Source organism: Sarcophilus harrisii, chromosome X (assembly GCF_902635505.1).
Source record: "Sarcophilus harrisii chromosome X, mSarHar1.11, whole genome shotgun sequence".
Taxonomy (NCBI): domain Eukaryota; kingdom Metazoa; phylum Chordata; class Mammalia; order Dasyuromorphia; family Dasyuridae; genus Sarcophilus; species Sarcophilus harrisii.
In genome coordinates this window covers 29,098,499-29,118,825 of record NC_045432.1, presented here as the reverse complement: position 1 = coordinate 29,118,825, position 20,327 = coordinate 29,098,499, and the positions used below count along the sequence as shown (strand labels likewise).

Sequence of the window (20,327 nt, the reverse complement as noted above, 5' to 3'; positions counted from 1 at the left end):
GCCCAACATGCTGGCTAGATGTCTTGAGTATACCAGAGAGTTCTTTATTTCTGTGTTTAATAGACACTTCAATTTCCCACTTGAGAGGGAAGGGAAAAGAGTCAGCATTTATTAAGTATTTGATATGTGCTAGGCACTATGCTAAGCTCTTTGCAAATATTATTTCATTTGATTCTCACAACAACCCTGTGAGATAGTTTTCTCACTTATAACAGCACCTAAGGCAAACAGAGGTAATTAAATACTTGGACTACCAATGTCTTAAGTTATACATTATTGCCTATGTGAGGATTGGTGTGAAAATAAGCCCATTAATATAAAATTGGATTAAGCTTTAATATATTGTAATATACTATAGTAATATAAACTTTAATTTAATAAGCTTTATATTAAAATGTGTTGATATTTTGCAATTAAGCCATTCAGCATTCTTGCTTGGTTTTGGAGACAGACATGTTTGGATTGGCATACTTCAGATTGGTAGTGTTCTGAGTGGCTCTTAAAACATAGGCATTCCAAAGAACCAAACACTTGAAGGAAAACAACCAATCTCCTCACTTTATATACATATGGTTGATAGTCTTTTATTTTTCTTAATAGCAATATGAGAAGGTCAAGAGATTTAATTATTAAAAACATTTTTCCAGAAATGACTTAGTCCAGAGGTATTTAAATACCACTATTAACTCCTTGGTATCACTCTTGTGCATTCTTTAATACTTTAAGTAAAAGTGAAATGATTTGATCCTTACACATTTTATTCCAGGGTATGTTTTAGTACTATAGTTTGGTAAACTTTTTCCATGCATAAATGTTTAGCTTAAGGTCTAATTAAGGGTGCTTTCTCTTATTAGTGGACCATTAGGAAAGACTTTCTATTGCTCTTTGGAAAGAAGGCCAGTTGTCTACATTTAACCTAACACTAGCTGTTTCTGGATTTGTAACTAAAATCAAATAAATGACTGTGCTGATATTGGGTAGATAAAGCATGTGGATCTTCAAGGATTTTAAATTAGTGTGGTTATATCATGAAATGATGTTCTAAGAGTGTGGTATGACATTCGAGAGAAATTTCTTATCCTTGGAAGACTCTTTGAGAGAATTTAATGCATTCTCAGAGAAGTATAAATGTTATGTCAATTCAGAAAAAAAATTTTTTTATCATTACTGGAATAATCTTGTGGATATTTTAAAAGTTGTTTGTGAGATTAAGTACAATTAGGTTTGTGTCTCAGATTATATATATCAATATGTTCTTTTGGATGCTTTCTCAGGAAGGTTTAAGAGATGACACTGGTGACTAAGAGCGAACTTTGCTTCTCAAGTAATGAAGTTAATCATTGGATTGTTTTTTTTTTTACTAAAAGACAGAGAGACTTATGACATAATCACATTTGTGTATTGCTTTACACTGTTTTCAAAGAAATTTCACCTATATTAATCTCATTTCATCTTTACTGTGCCTTTGTTGAAGTAGGTAGGTCAAGTACTATTGTCAATTGAAGAAACAGAGACAGATACTTGTTATGTCATATAGCTAAGTTAATGGTACAACCAACTCCAACTCTAATCCTAAATGTGCGTGTGTGTGCGCACACACAGATGTGTATATAAATGAGATGAGTGTATATACACATGCACATCTATCTATATATATAATTTTTTTTTAATTTGGGTAGAATAATGGCTTAGAGAAATGGTCTTTTCAGAAGTCTTAACTGTTGAGCAAATTGCTTAAGCTCTCATGAATTTAAATATTTTATCTGCAAATTGGTTTGAAAAAGAGGAGTGGGTAGCACTGGAATTAGATTGAGTGATTTTTTTTTTTTTTTTTTTTTAAGCATGCTTTCCTGTAAAAATTCTGTGATTCTCTGAAGAAGTAATAGTTTTCTTTTTTATCCTTATTTATCTAGTTCCTTTTTCTTCTTCCTTTCTCTTTCCTTAAACCCTCTTCTCCTTTTTAGCTCATAGGTTTTTATCTAGAATATTGTGGAAGCGTCGCATATTCACTTGAAGAAATAGTAATTGGTATCTAGATAGAATCAATGCTTCGCCACGTGAATTTCAGAACTGTGCCTAAACTTTTTGTGTTTTTTCAGAACTTCTAAGAATTTAGTCTCACCTATAATTTTAAAGGTGATGTAATGAATATTACAATATTTTTATAAGTTTAAAGAATTCTGTTACTTAACAAATGCTTTAAAAAAAGACTTTAATAAAGTTTTAGTAATCCCCAAAATAGGTGACTTAAGTCCTATTGGGTGGGTTTAACTTTTGAATTTCAGACTTTTTTCAAAGTCTTTTTTCTTGTCCCTTGTTGGTGCTACCTGATGAATCTTATTTGTAAAATTCTGCTCACATTCTAGTTTTTGATCTTTTCAGTTTTACTTTGCTTTCTCTGCAGTCACTTCTCATCATTCACTGGTAGTTAAACTCTATGAAGTTGTTATGAAAGTTGGATTGGTGTATTCTGAACTGTTGCTCTTAGGGGAAATAGTTTCCTGCAAGTCTAATTTACTTTAACACTTTGCAGGTAGGCCCTCACATACAGATTGGTTAATTTCTCCCTTTTTCTGGCTATACCGGATTGTTGATTTTTTTTTTTTAAACATTGAACTCATGGCCAACAGCATTATGCGTTATGAAGTTTATCTAACTGCATTTTTTATGTAAGTCATATTACAGACTTTATGCTTAGAAACATTTGACAGTACTGTGCTTGGAAGCCAGTTTAAATTGTGAAATCACCAACAGAAAAGCACAAAAATGTGAAAAATCCAAAAGTGCAGACCATGAAAAAGATTTGTTTATAGAATGAGTGCTGAAACAAGAAGGCAAATTGTTGTTCAACCTCAGCTGAAAACATTTGCACTGGGGAAAGACTCAGATTTTTTGTTCTTCTGTGCATTTCTGAGGATGACCATGAAAATGTGATGGTTATTGGTTTTATGGTTACTAATTTAGCAAATTCATAAATGTGGAGGGATTGACTGTGTGTGTGTGTAAACATTTCCTCTACTCGACTCTCTTTAGAGTTGTCTAATATTTTCATTTATAAACCATCATATGAAATAATGATATGGTTCAATTTTGGGGGCAAAAGGGACTACAAAAATGTAGCTTAGTCTCAGTTTCATGATTATGGGTACATTTGCACACATATAGAAGGTTTTAAATAATTTTTTGGTTGATTGAATCACTTTTTTCTTCCTATTTTCCCATTTATACAAACAGATTACAGTACTGATCGTGGCATTTATATCTTAATTCCAGTGGTGATACTTGATGCCAGGAGTATCTAGAAATATGCTTGGCAAATGAATCAACTTGAAATTCAGGAAGACATTAATCAATAGCTAAAGGATTAATTCTGTTTTTAATTGTGCCAGTCTTCCTAAAATTGGAAGCCACAATCAAACCCAAATCTAAGCATTTAAGATGAGTTCAGTTTGCATCCTTCATCCTTAGGCCTAGAGAAAGAAAATCTTTTTTTTTTTTTTTTTTTTTTTTGTTTGTTTTTTAATTGAAGGATGCCCCCCTCTCCCCATCCTCCCACATTTCCCATATTTTTATATGGGAAAATTTCTCTGGGGGAGGCATGATTGTAAATTTGGAATTCTGTATTAGTATTTTCTGTATTTTTCTGTATAATTCTGTATAATGTAATGTATAATGTAAATTCTGTGTTAGTATTTGTTGGTAACAGTGATTGGACTACTTGAACCATGATTTTAAGAATGAAAAATTCAAGCCTTAATTTCATGAGGCGTGATTGGGAAGTTAGGAGGTTTCTTTACTTTGAAATTCAGCTGTCATTTTTGTTGAGTTTTGAAAGTGTTCGCCTTTTGTTTTTGTTTAATTTTAAAAAGATCACTCAGATTACGTTGTTATATATTTATATTAGTTAGGTGGCACAGTTGATAAAGAGTGCTGGGCCTGGAGTTAGTGACCTCAATTCAAATCTGGCTTGAGACACCTATTAGGTGTGGTACTGTGGGCAACTCACTCAACCTCTGTTTGTCTTTGTCTCTCTATCTGTGAAATAAATAATAGCACCTAATTCACAGGGCTGTGGTGAAGATTAAATGAGATATTTGTCAAGCATTTAATAAATGCAGATTTCATTCATTCTTATTACTTTATATCTAATTCTGCAGATGATAATGTTCATCCCAGGAAAATGCTAATAAGTAGTTTCAGAACTTTTTCACCATTTTTTGTTTTCCATTTTCTTTATCCTTAATATTTTCATCTGTTTTGGTAAATAATTTTTAAAAATGAAAGTTCATCATTTTGGTACAATGTTTCAAAAGTTTGAGTTTATTTAATGTATTTTGTCATTACTTATGTGTCATTGGAGCCAACTAGTAGGTAAAGATTCTTTTTGGTTCTAAGATGTGAAAAAGCATCTTCATGTGGATCTCAGTTCATTGATGTAGGTATGCTCTTTAATAATCTAAATTGTAACCCACTAATTCCTTTTCCTGAAGGGAAAAAAAAAGTAATTGATACTCACTGTCCTTGTAACAAAGAAAAACAGGTAATCAAAGTAAACTGATACATAGTAAACTTGTTGGACAGAACACACATTTCATATATATTTGTTTGTTTCTGATCCCTCACCTCTTTATTGAGCAGAGGAATAGGTATATTTTATCATTGCTTTAGGACTGATTTATGAGTCATTATAATAATTAGAATTCACTTTTTACTATGGTATTTTTATGTTGTAGTTATTGTATTTATTGTAATACTTATTTCACTAGTTTGTTTATTTCTCTGAATTTCTTGTAATTGCCATTGCATATTTGATTCTCTTCACATGTGGACCTTGTGGTAGGAACAGTATTCCAGCCCGTCCCTCTTCTGAAAGTTAGTCTAGTTTTTCTTTAAAAGACAAAGAGACTTTCCTCAGGACTTCATTGGCTCAACAAGCTAAAAGCTCAGACCATTGATGTTACCATAACTTCATTGTCCCCAGCAGAGGTTTCAAATATGGCTGAAAATGTGGCTGAAATACTCTCAAGTGTGGCCTGAACCAGATTGAAATGTAACTGGGAAATATTTAGTGAAATAGATAAAAAATAGTGAAACATAGATAACATTACATTTGAAAACTAATCCAATATGCAGCTTGAAAGGATCTTTATATATGGTTTAGTAGCTTCTGTTTCTATTTGAGTTCAATACCCTTCACTGATCTTTGGATACAAGACAGTGCCAAGAAGCTCCAGGGCACTCTTAATAGTCAGCTGGTAGGTTTGCAACTTAAGTAATACGGGAAACAATTCAGGATGTCTTCAATGCCTATTTGTCTTTGAATATCTTATTGCTCTATGTAAAGTTTTTTTTTTTTTTTTTTAACTTTGTTGAATGATTTCCAAGTGTATTACTTGGTTCCAGCAATAAACCTAAACTACTATAATATTAGGTGGCACAGTGGGTAGAGTTCTGGGCTTGGAGTCAGGAAGGACTCATCTTTTCGAGTTCAAATTTTGCCTATATGATCCTGCGCAAATCACTGTTTGACTCAGTTTCTCATCTGTAAAAGTAGCTGGAAAAGGAAATGGCAAGCCATTCCAATATCTCTGTCATAAATCCCCAAATGGGGTCATGTAAAGTCAGACACAACTATGTCTTACTGTGTCTAGGCCTGAGTGAGGCCTGGCCTAGGACATGCACACCCATTCTATTTCTAGATTTTTTGTGGCTTCAAAATGTGCTGTTGTGTGTGTGTGTCTGTGTAGACAGGCTTTCTTATCTCCCCCCACCCCCCCCCAATCTGTTTCCTAGCTTTAATACTTTCCTCTATCCCCTCATTCCCAGGTATCTTTGTTCTAATGGCATTACTGGATAAAAGCATCTCACAAATAGGTTTTTTTTTGGCCAAAGTTCCAGATTGTTTGCTAGAAAGATTGGACTTTTTCACAGTTCTACCAAGAATGTAAATAGTTCCTTCATTGTTGACTGTCTTTGTCATTTATCCACTTCTATAGGTGTGAGATAAAGTCTAATAATTGTTTTTATATGTATTTCTGTTATTTATCATTTAAGGCATGTTTGCATATGATATTTGATTAAAATCAAGTCAATAGGCATTTATTAATTTTCTTTTGTAATTCAGCTTTATTTTTCAGTTCCAAATTCTCTCTTCCTTTCCGTCTCCCCCATCCATTGTAAGGGCAAGAAAAAAAAACTGAGAAATCTATAAACTTCTCTCTCTCCCCCTCCCTCTCCTCTCCTCTCCTCTCCTCTCCTCTCCTCTTCTCTTCTCTTCTCTCTTCTCTTCTCTTCTCTTCTCTTCTCTTCTCTTCTCTTCTCTTCTCTTCTCTTCTCTTCTCTTCCCCCCTCTCTCTCTCTCTCTCTCTCTCTCTCTCTCTCTCTCTCTAAATATAGTGAAGCAAAACAAATTCCCATATTAGCCATGTTCTCCACTTTCCTTCATGTTTCTATTAGTTCACTATCTGAATATAGACAGCATATTTCCTTATGATTAATAGGTATTAATGATCACTAAGTTCTTAGTGCTTGGGATATAAAGACAAAAAACAGTACTTACTCACAAGAAGCTCACTGTTTAATGGAAAATAATTTTGTAATGAAGAAGTCTATTATGTACAAAGCACTGTGTTAAGGATTTGAAAGTAAAACAATCCTTCTTCCCCAAGGAATTTACATTATGGATAGAGTGATTGCCAGTGTGGTAAACATAGTAAACTTAATAAAAGATCATGGACTGGCTTTAATATTTTCTGGGTATTATTGCAGCAGCCAAGCTAACCTTTCCTTATAATACATAACTGGCCCCCCTTTTTTTTCTACTCATATTTTTTAGCACATTAGATAATATTTTTTACACTCTTTGCTTATAATCACTAACAAATATTTATTGAATATCTGTTAATTCCTTCATTAAACTGACATTCTAATGACAGTTCTAATTCTAAAGAAACAAATATGTATGCAGTATAATTATCAAGTTACTCAATATACATGAAGTTTGGGAGGGAGAACTCCTGCAATTTGGAAACCAGAAAGACTTGAAGAAGTTGGAACTTGAGCTGAATCTTGATAGAAGATTGGTATTGTATGAGGCATATAGAGGGAGTCGTTTATGGGAAAATTATAGCAAAGTCACAGAAATGAGAGATGTACTGTGTGTAAGGGACAGGGAAAAAAACATTTTGGCTGGATCTTAAGAGTATATGAGGAAGAATAATATCCAGTGAGATTGGAAAGATAGATTAGGGCTGAGATTGTCTTAGCCTTCACAATCTAATCAGATGAGTTTATTTTAGAAGCAATGACTGAAGTCTGAGTTAGAGAGGCTTATGTGGTCAGAACTGTGATTAAAGAAAAATATTGGCAGCAGTGTGTCATGGACTAGATGGGTGAGACCCTTTAGGCAGGGAAAACAAGTACAGTAATCTAAGTGAGGTTTGAACTTAAGTGGTAGTTGTGTGAGTGAGATAATCAATGTGAAAGATATGAAGGACAAGATTTGGATTGATATGTGCGGGGTGTGAAGGAGAGTGGGAGTCCAGCATAATACCAGAAACCCAAGATACTGAAAAGATGGTGGTATCTTTGACAGAAGTATGGAGGTTTGGAAAAAGATACCTTCTTGGTTTGGGGGAAAGATGATAAATTCAGTGTCAGGTGTCAGTTTGAATTATCCAGTAGATATTTGATAAGAAAGACTGGAGCTATATGTACACTGAGAATCATCTGAATATAGCTAGCTAAGCCCATGGGTTACCAAAAAGGGTGGAGAAAAGTTAGAACAGGGTCCTTAATATTGCATCAGGTTGTATTTGGCAGTCTGGTGACCCCTGTATATAGTTAAGACATTTGTGAAAATAAAGATGTAGGTTCTCCCTCTTGACTGTCCATGTTTTTTTTACACATGGTATAGAGGAAGAAAAAAAAGTTTAGGACAGAACCTAGTATTATGTTGCATCTACCATGTTATTCCATTATTTTTTGGATTACCTGCAGTTTTGATTAGTTGGTTGAATTGCTATTTTGGCTAAATATTTCTTAATTTCTCCTTTGGATAAGAGTACTAGAATTAGTTTAGGCAATGCTATAGATTAGAATAATAGAATTTCATAAGGTCTTTGTTAGTAGACATGTAGTTTAATTTTGATAATTCATCTGAATTTCAGCAAATCTTTTTTTCCTTTAAAATTCAGTTTTATTTCTCTTCTTCCTTTCCTCTCCCCTACCCATTGAGATAGTAAGAAAAACAAAACCTACTGCGCACATACACACACACACACACGCGCGCGCGCGCGCACACACACATTCATGAAACATAATTTCCTGCACTAGTCATGTTGTACCTCTCCACTCAAGAAAGAAATGGAAGAACCATATGCTTAAATCTGAACTCTTATCATTTGTCTGGAGGTAGAGTGTTACTTCATCGTGAGTCCTTTGAAATTGTGATTTATTGTATTGATTAGAATTTTTAGGTCTTTCAAAAATTGCTTGTCTTTACAATTTTGTTCTTTTTCCATTTACTTTAATTTGTATCTATTAATAGAAGTCTTCCCAGAATTTTCTGAAATCATCCTCTTCATCATTTCTTATTATACAATAGTGCTCCGTAACATTCATATATCATAAGTTGTTCATCCATTCCTTAATTGATCGGCAGCCCCTCAGTTTCCAATTCTTTGCCACTACAGAAAGCTGCTATAAAAGGTATAATTTCCTGCATTAGTCATGTTGTACCTCTCCACTCAAGAAAGAAATGGAAGAACCATATGCTTAAATCTGAACTCTTATCATTTGTTTGTCTGGAGGTAGATAGAATGTTAATTCATCATGAGTTCTTTGAAATTGTGATTTATTGTATTAATTAGAGTTTTTAGGTCTTTCAAAAATTTCCTGTCTTTACAATTTTGTTCTTTTTCCATTTAATTTGTATCTGTTAATAGAAGTCTTCCCAGAATTTTCTGAAATAATCCTCTTCATCATTTCTTATTACACAGTAGTGTTCCGTAACATTCATATATCATAAGTTTTTCATCCATTCCTTAATTGATGGGCAGCCCCTCAGTTTCCAATTCTTTGCCTCTACAGAAAGCTGCTATATAAGGTTTTATACATATGGATCCTTTCCTTCTTTGATTTCTTTGGGGTATATACTTAGGTGAATAATTGCTGGGTCAAAAGATAAATGCAGTTTAATATCAGCAAGCCATGTGGAAATGGAGAAATGTCAACTGGATTTATTTGTAACTTATTAACAGTGATACCAGTCTGTAAGAGGCCTCTAGTGCTAAGTCATGGATTTCCATCCTTTCTGTATAGCATTTTTATTAATAAGTTGAACAAAAACAATGCCAAAAAAAAAAAAAAAAAAAAAAAAGGTTGCTGAACTTAGTTTAATTGCAGTTACTGTTCTATCTTGCTTCTGGAGAAGAGATGATAAAATGAATTTTTGTGTTATGTTGCATATATTACTCCATAACAGTCTCGTTGTCGGTCAGATTTGCTTAACTATTTCCTTTTATTATAGAGGGTTAATTTGGTGATGGCAGTGCGTGTGTGTGTGTGGGCATGGGTATGTGTGTAAGTGTAAATGAAGTTAGAAGAAAAAACAGGAATCTACAAAACTTGCTTTAAAAAAAGCCACAGATGATATACTTCTCAAGTTTTTACATGCTATTTCAAGGCTTAATAAGGAAACTAATTAGAATATATAACAAAATCAGAATCCATAAAAATTTTAATGGGTTGGAACAACAGTGGGTTAAATCTAAGTGAAATTGAATATTAAGCATTGTAAAGTTTTGTACTTGGGTCAAAAATCTCTTCACAAGAACAGGATTGGGGGAAGATTGGTTTAACCATTTGTGTTAAAAATGACTTGGAGGTTTTTGTTCAAGTACAGGCTTTACAACTGATGACTGAGGAAAGTCATATGTGATTTTAGGGTGTATTAAATTATAATCCCTGGAATAAGAGATGTACTTGGCCTTTATTAGATCACATCTAGAGTATCATTTCCAGTTCTGGGCACTACATTTCAAGAGGGGCATTGAAAATCTGGAATGAATCTAGAAGAGGTTCAAAACCACTATGTTAAAAAGGGTTGAAAGAGCTAAAGTTATTCTTAATAGAGAAAAGACTTGAAGATAGCACAATATATGTTTCTAAACCTTCTAAGTGGTGTTATATAGAAGACATCAGATTGATTTTGGATAATTCCGGATAGCTTTTGAATTGAATTTCACCAGTGGATTGAAGTTATATCTAAGCAGGCTTTTTACTTTATTTTATTTATTTATTTATTTATTTATTTTGCTGCTCAGTATAAAGAAGATGTTATTATAATAGAACTCTACAAAATGGAGTAATCTGTCTCTAGAGGTAGTGAATCCTGTATTGCTAGAAGTGTTGTAGCAGAGCAGAGACTACTACTTTTCAAGGGTTAGAAAGGCAAATGCATTTTTTTTTAACAAAATACCATTTAATGAATCTTTGAATTTTTTAATTGATGATTTTTAGATAAAAATAAGCTGTCGTTTGAATGTCTCCCAGTAATTTTTAAAAGTACATCACTAAATTATAATAAAAATGTGTAGTGTCAGGTCCTATTTATTGGTATAGATTTGTCTATAAATCTATAGGAGACATTTTGATTATCTTTCTTGTCTGTTTTTTTACTTTTTTTGTTTGTTTTTGTTTTTCCCTCGTACATTTGGGGGAGAGAGAGGCAAGAGGAAACAGTGAATTATCATTTTCAATATTTGAATTGTTTCTCCATACTGAACTTTTTTCTGGGTTTCTTTGAGCAACAATAATAGTCTTTTGTTGTTGTCATGTTTATTCTGGAGATCTCACAGCTTTGTATAGTAGAGGCCAAAAGTTCTGGGTTTTTTAATTTTTCAAATTTATTTATTTATTTATTTTTTGCAAGGGCGTTTCATAGAGGAGACAGTTTAGTTTTCACTTGCTGTCTTTAAAAAATTTTGATCATTGTCAGTGAACGATACTGTTCTTTGTACTAACATAGCATGTTTAAGGAAAATTCAGTCAGTATCTTCCTGTTACTTTTAAAAGTTGGTGTCTTGAATTGGGTCTTCCTAAGTCAGTATATGGTTATCTTGTTAGCAAAACTGCCACACAAATTTTTTGGGAGATAATTTGTTAATGACTATCTTTAGTTTGTAATATATGTAGATCAAATAATTAGTTTACATGAAGACTTATCAAATATCAAGAATTGAAGGCTTTTTGGTAATTTATGCCAAAGGTCTCTTTAGTTACTCTTATGTAATTTAGAGACCTGGCCAATTTATTTTTGGCTCTAAATTCAACTTCCATTAAAAAAAAACCCTTTTTTTTTTTTCCCCTCCAAAATACTGGAAACCTCTAATCTTTAGCAATATTTCTTCAATTTCACAGCACTACATTAATCACACTACTCCAGTACTATCCAAGAGTAAGGAGAGAGAAATGGAAAAGAAAGATTTGGACAAGTTAAGGGAAAGATCCAGAGAGAGAGAGAAGAAAGAGGACAAGGACAGGAAAGATCGAAAAAGGGTTAGTGACCTTTTTTAAAACCTATTTTGAAAATGAAAGACATACATTTAATTAGAGCTTTAAAAAATTGCTTTACCTCATAGGTCATTATTTACTTTTTTCTAAAAATTAGTGGAATATCCATTGTATTTTGTTAAAATACACTTCAGAACTTATGATCTTTTATAATAAGGAACTTCAGCCTAGTGACTTGATATTGGCTTTAATAATTTAAAAAGCCAATTCCAAGTAAGTGAAAATATTAGACTTGTTATAGAGTGCTAGTTATTATTGATAGCTTGTAACAAGATCATATGCTTACCCCATAATTCATCTTTGCTTTAGGAGCATTCAAACAATGACCGTGAAGCACCCCAGGACTCCTCCACCAAGAGGCGTAAAGAGGAAAATGGAACAAGTAGGTAGATTTTTCAAATTCATTTGTAAACATCCCCAGACTGAATAGAAAAGGGCTTTCATCATTTTCTTTGCAATTTTAGCTGGTGCTTCAAAACATAGTAAAAGTGAAAGTCCATCAGATTCTCCTCGTTCAAATGAGAAGGACAAAAACAAATCTAAATCTTCAGGCAAAGAAAAAGGCAGCGATGCCATTAAAATGGACAAAATGGAGAAAAGCTCTTCTGGTAGTAAAAAGGTAAATTTAAAACCCCCCACAATAAATTTCAAAGTTAAAATAAGTCTCAGAATGATTTTAGGGAATTTTAAAAAAATTGCTACTCAAATAGTCCTTTTTAATTATCTATTAAAAATGTAGAGTGTCAAAGGAAGCAGCATTATATTTTTTTGGATTAATTTAACCATTATTCTATCTCAAATTGTTAGGAAAGTTAGTCTGTAAGGAGGTAATTCCTGAGTTTTTTGTTTGTTTGTTTGTTTGTTTGTTTTTTGGGGGGAGGGAGGTTCCACTCAGTTTTAACCTTTCCTTGTAGTTCTTTCATTATATGGTATACTTTTTTTTTTTATACTTTATACTTGCATTTTTAGTATTTTCTCCAGAATACGTTATTTTTATCATATCCCTTATATGGAGTTAGGCTGTTTTCAATAATAAAATTTTTTAACTCTAACAATATTTATGTTAGAGATGTTTATTTACAGTAAAGAGTATAATGCATTTCAAAATTCAATAGAGAGGGGATATCATTTTCTTAAACAGAGACATATAATTATGTCTACTCCAGCACGGTTTATGGAAAGGGATTTGTGGTTTGTGAACAACCTTTGATTTTGTCTATAAATCTATAGATTAGAAAATAATTCTCAGGGAGTTGCCCAAGACACACAGAGGTTAGTTAACTTGTCTAGGGTCATTCAGTTTAATCATCAGAGGTGAGGTTTTAAACTTCTTCCTGAGTGAGTACTGGCCTAAATTTCTGACCTCTATATCAGAGATATCAAACATGTGACCTGCCATTACTCTCCTAAATGCAGCCCAAATCAGACAAAAATGTTAATTGGGAAATATTTAACAAGATAAATAAAAATACAATAAAACATAGATAGTAGTACATTTTAAAACTAAGTCAGCTTGCAGGCATCCTTGTGTCTAATTTAGTGCTTCCCATTTCTGTTTGAATTTATCATCATTGCTCTAGGGCAAGTCTTATTAAATTTTTTCCATTTGCTCTCCCTTTTTGCTGGACACATTTTTACATGACTGTGGGTATATATGTATAGAAAACAGGTATATAAATCAAACTTTTACTGATAATAAATCATAATTTTGTGATCCCATATGGGGTCATGAACCACTTTAAAAAGCCAGACTCTAGGTCATGCTTCCTACCTCATTGAGATTATATTAATAAATCTCACCTCATAAAAATAGGTTGGAAATTTTTTTTTTTTTTTTGCTGCAAATTTTCAATTTTTTTTTTTTTTTTTTTTTTTTTTTGTATTATCGCTCTACTTAGCAGTTTTAGGTTAAGCTTTAGGTGAAAGTTTATTAATTAAAATTAAGCCTTAAAGTGACAGAGCTTTTGAGTAGCTTTGAAAGAAAATATTATATGACTAATATCAATGTGGCGTATGGGATGACTTCCATCTTTGTCCTTTACTGTAACTTAATTCTAACACTCCTTATAGGACTCTCGACATGATAAGGAAAAAACAGAGAAAAAAGAGAAACGGGACAGTACAGGAGGAAAGGAGGAAAAGAAGCAATATCCTGTATGTGTTTAACGATGTGGTCACTTGATATACAGAAAGACACTAACGTTGTTATAGTTTTTCAGAAATTGATTCACTGCTGCCAATACAAAAATACCTCCTCCTTCCAATCATGTTTACAAGTATATCAGCTTGGATGCTTGGGGCATAACAAAAGCTGAGAAGTTTTGGGGCCTCTGGAGTCTGTTCTGTGCAGTCAAGAGAAGTGGAGATTCATTGAGTGTGTGCACTGTTTCAGGACAGTATTGTCACTATCACTTGGATGATAATAGTTGGCATTTATGTAGCATGTTAAGGTTTTCAAAGTACTTGTTATCTCATTTGATTCTCCTGACAACCTTGGAAGGCTAGGAGAGACTGTGACTTGTTCAGGGTCCTCATGGCTAGTGTTTTGAAGGCAGGATTTGAATTTGGGTCTCTTTGACTTCAAGTCCAGCACTCTATCCATCGTGCCACCTAGCTGCCTTGGGAAGAAAGGGAAGAGGAGGAAAAACGTGGGTGGTAGGGGCAATTGAAGAGAAAATTTCTATAATTCAGGCACAGTGGAACAGGTTGCAGGACTCTTGAGGAGGGTCAGATGTGTTTGTTGGTGGAGAGACAGGTCACTATTTTCCAAACTTGTTTTCCTTAATTAAAAATCTACTCATAAGTCTTCAGACAAGCACAGATAATGAAGACTTTCAATCAAGGTGAGAGTTTCTGTCCTTTCCCTTTCAAAATAGAAAGATAAAGTGATATTTCAGTCAAGGTTTTCTGTCTTGAAAAATAGGACTATGTGAAATTGTTATTTAAGTACTACTGCTTCTTTTGAGTATAAATATGAAATAAGATTTAATATAGTTGTTTCAGAGTTGTTTCAGGGCATTAGGGTCTCTGCTCTATTCCATAGTTTAAAAAAAAAAAAAAAAAGATTTTAAATACTAAGATGTGTACCAAAAAGTCTAACTTCATCTGTTCTTGGGTGTTTTTTTTTTTTTTTTTTTTTGTTTTTTTTTTTTTTTTTTTAACCATCTCTGAATCTGTGCACTATATTAAAGCTTGGTTTTCTTTGTCTGAAGGGATAGTTCCTACGACTTCTTGTGGATTGTCACTCCTAACACAGGTCTAACATTTAATTTTTTTATTTTTGTGAGCATAATTTTACCTCTCCTACTAGACCTTAAATTCTTTAAGGGTAGGGGTAGGGGTAGGGGTAAGGGTAAGGGTAAGGGTTAAGGGTAGGGGTAGGGGTAGGGGTAGGGACAGGGACTATATCTTAACTCTTTATAACCTTCCTCAACACTGAATACAGAACCTTTACATGGAGTAGAAGTGTAATTAGAAGTAAAAGTTAAATATTTGTTATTAAGCACTTCAGAATTAAGTAGATGATTTATTTGGGAAATTGTTTTTTCATCCTGTTGAGTTTTCTCTGGCACTGATGCCATCCTTTTATTTCATCTTTACTTAAGAGGAATTGGCCTGTCCTAAGAGGTCTTTGGGAAATTTGTCTTTTGTCTGTCACCATGTAAATGAGAATATATTCTTTCTCTTCTTTCAAAGAGTAGATATAGAAAAACTCATTTCTTTGTGACTTTGGACTACCATCTACTTATAGTCACCTCCCAAACTAATTTCTCTAATTTCTAGTCTTGTGTATCTATCCAGGGGATTCAGTTACCTCTCAGAATTATCACAGAATCTGAGAGTTGAAAGAGACCTCACTGGCCAACTAGTTCAAAACATAAACAAAAGAAAATAATACCTCATGTGGTCCTCCAGCCTCGGCTTGAAAAGGAAGGAAGGGGAACCTACCACCTCTGCAGGCAATTTCGCTTTTGGACAGCTCTGCTTGTTATGAAGTTTGTTCTAATAACAGATTTTAATTTACTACTTTGTAACTTCATCTAGTGCTCCTGATTCTAACGAGTCTAATACATTCGCCAAATAATAGCTCTACATATATTTGAAGACAGTTAACATGTTTCCTTCTCCAGGCTAAAGATCCTCGTCGTTTCAACTGATTCTCATGACATAGACTCAAGATCCATCACCCATCCTGGTTGCCCTCCCTTGGACACTATTTTATCAGTGTCTGTAGACCATGGTACCCAGAACTGAACACAGTACTCTAGATAAGGTCTGACATGGGCAGAAAAATTTTTAATGCTCATATTCTTAATGTAACCCAAGATCAAAATGGCTTTTTTAAGCTTCTGCGTCATACTGCTTACTTAAATTGAACTTGCACCCCTTTAGAATACCTGCTTTTTAACCATGCCTCCCCTGGTGTTAGGCTTGTGAAGTTGAATTTTTTTTTTTTTTTTAATTTATTTATTTTTTGTACCCATGTGTAAGATGTTACATTTATCCCAATGTCCTGACCTTTCTTGATCGTTTTAGATCTTGGCAGCACCCACTTTGTTATACTTAACATTAAGGTGAAACCTCTTGTCTTTCTCCTTAAATCTTCTACACTTTGATTTTTCTTTCTACATCTTTGTTTATCAAATCAAAAACTCTCTTGCTTTGTTCTGTCTACTGTCCCCTCATCCATCACTCCTAAAGCTTTGATCAAGGTTTTCATTTGTAAGCTCCTTGAACATGAAAATTTCATTCTTTTCCTGTCTTGTCACATGATCAAGGATTTATTTGCTGCCTATTATGTGTCCAATGCTGTACTTATTTGTGTCTAAAATGAAGTACAAATATCAATATGAACTAGATGTGCAAAATGCACAAATAGGAATTATTGCTTTTATATAAATGAAATATATAAATTTAGGTTTTTTAACAAACTTTTGCATTTTATGTTAAACTGAAGTTAAAAACGAGTATAATTGAGTTAATGGATTTTTTTCTAAACCAGTTTTTATAATTGTGAGGTTGTACTTACTTGAAGCACTATTAAAACTTGGGAAAAGTCAAATTTTCTTTTCCCCTTCCATACTTATTTCCTCGGTATTCAAACTTGTGTCTGATAGCTGTCTGTTTTCTCATCTTTTTTTTGGAAAAAAAGTAGTAAAATGATGACACCATGTTTTTGTCTGCTTTGTTCTTGGGGTCCTATTTTAGACATTTGTTACTCATGTAGAGTTGTTCTTTTTTTATTGGGTTTGTTCTCTGTTTTTGGCAAATTTATTGACTTTGGAATGTTTTATCTGAAAATATTCTAGGTTTTATTATAATTCTTTTACACTATTATTTCATGTTTTTATGACATACCTCAGCATTATAAATGACTAATGGCTTTTAACACTGAAATAAAAAAAAATTTTTTTTGTCAAGAGTATGATTACCATCTTTCCCATAATCCATCTTATCAGTGTCATTTCTTTGTTTCTTTCAGGTGAAATGGAAAGATTGTCATCTTTGACCAGAAATGTCTTTTCCTAAGTAGATGGCACAGAAATTTGTGAACAAAGAGGACCCATCTACATCTCCTTAAATTATTCAGTTTTCTGCTTTATTTTCCCTATGCTGAAAAATCTAAAAGTTGTTGAGTTGTGCATTTCTGTATTTTAACTTGTTGCTTAGGTTCTTACACATTTATTTTCAGTACGTGGCTGAAAGTGTTACTTATTCCCTATTTTTTTTTTTAGCACAATGTGCTGCAAACAAACAGTTGCCATGGAGCAAATGAGGAGGTTACATGTGTACTAGAATTTCAGTTTAGATTGTCTAAATACTGCCTGGGTTTAGTCGTTCTGTCAATTTTCAGTGCATTCTTTTTATTATTGGAAACAAAATAAACAGCTGTTTAACCGTTAGTTTTGAAGTTACCTCATTGAAAACTCCGTTTTTTAAAATTTATTATTATTTGGCCTGGTTTTAATATCAGTGACTAAAAAACAAGTTGGTAGCACTGTTCCATGCAGTCCTTAGGCATTTTATTATGTTTATTATGTGTACAACATTAAGACTTGTTTCATTAGAAGGAAAAGTAGTAGTTAAGCTGTTATTTGCCCCATTCCCTTTATCTTTGTCCATAATGTTTTTAGATAAATTGGGAAAAAAATAATTCCTCAGAAAACCAAAATTAATTAAGCCTCATTCAGTTCTTCCACTACATGAACTTTTTAATCACTTAACTAGTCTGAAAAGTTTCATAATGGCATTAAATTTTTTTTTAATCTACTGAATTCTACCAGTGTAACCTTTTTTTCTAAATAAACAATAGTTTTTCTCAATGAGTTGTAAATCTTTGTGTGTATTGTTGCTTTCTCAGTTAAAGGTTGGTTGGTCAGGGATATCCATCCATTCATATACACACGCATATATACAGATACATAAATTTATAGATCATACATTTTTCTTCAACCATTTTCCCATCCTCTCACTTCAGTAGAAAGTGTTTTTTGGTCCCGATTGCTGCAAAGTCATCTTTTAAATTTTATAGACTCAGGAAATTGGAGTAATTTGAAAATTTGTTAATCTGTTTGATAGGTAGTATGTTTGTATATTTCTTGGAACCAGAGATTTATTTATACTGAAACCTTTTGAGAGAAGTACAACAAAGTTACATGAAGTAGTAAGTACAAGAAAGTCATGAAATATTAAGATTAGTTGTGTTACTAAGATGAAAAGTGTATTCTAAATCTTCAGAGCTTTAAAGGCTATTTAAAATTATTATAACTTGGAAATAATAGTGAAGAAAAGAATATTTTATAGGAAAGGTATAATGAAGGCTTTATATTCATAAGGCATAAACAAAAGTGATTTCAATTCCAATATAAAACTCAGTAATGGTGACTATTTCAAAATCATAAAGAAATAAGTCTGAGAAGTAATTTCAGTAACAGCTTTGGGTCTGACAATCAAATGTCTTAATCTTGAGTTTGGCTTGTACTCCATTATTACTAGTTTTTCTGCCAAAATGATCGTTATGCTGGACAAGTGATAATTCACATCTCTAAATTTTTTAAATTTACCAGTGGTTATCAAATTCTTTTGCCCATCAATTTTTTTGGTCAGTTGTAATTTCCTTCACTATTATAGGGTATGGGACAACTGGGAATAGATTGAGAATGCTTGAGTTGAGGGATTGAGGTGAATGTGTCTGTTGTGACCATTTATCTTCTCTGAGCAAAGCCTATGCCTTCCAGAATTGCATCTCACCTCCTGGGTTGAATATATGGGTCCTTGCAGATGGCCAGCGCTTAGGGTGGTAATGGAGATGGGAAAAGAGAGGGACTGTGCTAAGTACTAAACTAGGCCTCACTCTGCAAATAGTACTTTATTAATTGATGTTTTTAAGTGTACTTTAACAGAAGGGACCCACCAGTAACAAAACAATAGAAACAGTACACAGAGAGACTGGGATTTGGTTGGAGATCTAAAAAATATGATCATGAAGTGGTATACAGAATGGAGAATGCACATTTAGAACTACTTCCTTCATATTATTGTAAGAAAATAAGTAATGATCTTCTTAGTAGTTAATGTCTTCTTATTTCATTCATAAAATATTATCTGTTAAGCAGATGAGAGGAGAATGAAGTGAATTAAAATATCTTGGAAAGGCAACTACAAAAGTATATTTTTTATGCTAAGGGTAGGAAAGATTTTGAACCATAGTTCTCAGCAGGTCAAGCATGAAGGGGAAGGAGGAATTTTTTAAACTACTTACCTGTCTACTTATGTATTTCAAGGAAGTGGTGACTTTGTATTGGTACAGATCAATATGAAATAGAGAAAAGCACAAACTTAGCAATAACCTTAAATGTAATTAGGTTAAATAATCTAGTAAAATTGAAAGTGGCAGAACAGGTAGGAAAACAAAACCCAACATCTTGTTGCATGTAAGAAACACATCTGAAAAATAAAGGTACACAGTGAAAAAATGGGAGAAGTCTGCTTCTCTTCTTTCAAAAGTAATCTGTGGAGAGAAATTGAGTTGAGGGAGGGCTAAGTATTGACGAACATTTCCTTAATAGTTGAGAAAAGATGGGATATGGTAGAATCTTCAGGGATAAAGGATCACCTCAATAAGTCACAGAGAAATATGAAGTTGAAAACAACAATAGAAAGGATCACAGCTGACATACAAAGAAAGGGGGATAGTCTTTTAGGCTGGATGACCCTTTTAAGGGACTCGAGTTGGAAAAGGTTCAATCACCACCACATACTGTCCAACATTAACTGTAATGTTAGGGTAGGAGAGGATTTGTGTAATGTTTGGGCTAGCTTTCTGGAATTAAGGAGTGCAGGAGGCAGGAGAGCCACCAGGAGGATGGTCAAAAAATGCAATGTCTCATTTCCAGTCCTTCTTAGCCCTTAAATAGGTCGGTATGATTACATCATTACGGCACACTATGTATGTGTGAACTAGAGAACCATTACATCACCAGGCTAAACACTAAGTATATGTATACTAAAGAACCATCATCTGATCAATTCCACTGAGGTCACACCTTGTTGTAAGTATCCCTGTTTCAAGTATACTTCTCCAGAGTTCTGGCCCTTTAACGCATTTGAATTCTGCTTCCTTTACATCTCCCCAACTAACTCCCTTCCCCTCTCCCCTACTGCACTAGACTCCCTGGAAGAGAAGAGCAGGCCTGTCTGCTAACAAGATACATCCTTGTCAGAGGAATTGCTACTTAACCTCGCACCCCTAC

The 20,327-nt window shown here is 33.3% G+C and overlaps 1 protein-coding gene across 11 annotated transcripts in view; it reads left to right on the top strand.

Annotated features, from left to right (window-relative positions):
* The window catches only part of THOC2 (THO complex 2), an 82,161-nt gene extending 64,264 nt beyond the window's left edge, over nt 1-17,897 (top strand). For 2 of the 11 annotated variants that reach the window (XM_023506899.2, XM_023506897.2), the window contains exons 34-39: nt 11,422-11,559; nt 11,884-11,956; nt 12,039-12,193; nt 13,645-13,721; nt 14,372-14,417; nt 17,057-17,897. In XM_023506899.2, coding sequence (XP_023362667.2) covers nt 11,422-11,559; nt 11,884-11,956; nt 12,039-12,193; nt 13,645-13,721; nt 14,372-14,399 — 471 coding nt within the window. In that variant the 3' untranslated portion in view covers nt 14,400-14,417; nt 17,057-17,897. Of the gene's footprint in view, nt 1-11,421; nt 11,560-11,883; nt 11,957-12,038; nt 12,194-13,644; nt 13,722-14,371; nt 14,418-14,786; nt 15,848-17,056 lie in introns of those variants that run through there. The other 9 variants (XM_023506902.2, XM_023506900.2, XM_023506904.2 and 6 more) reach the window with 7 other exon arrangements.
* The last annotated feature ends 2,430 nt before the right edge of the window (nt 17,898-20,327 follow it).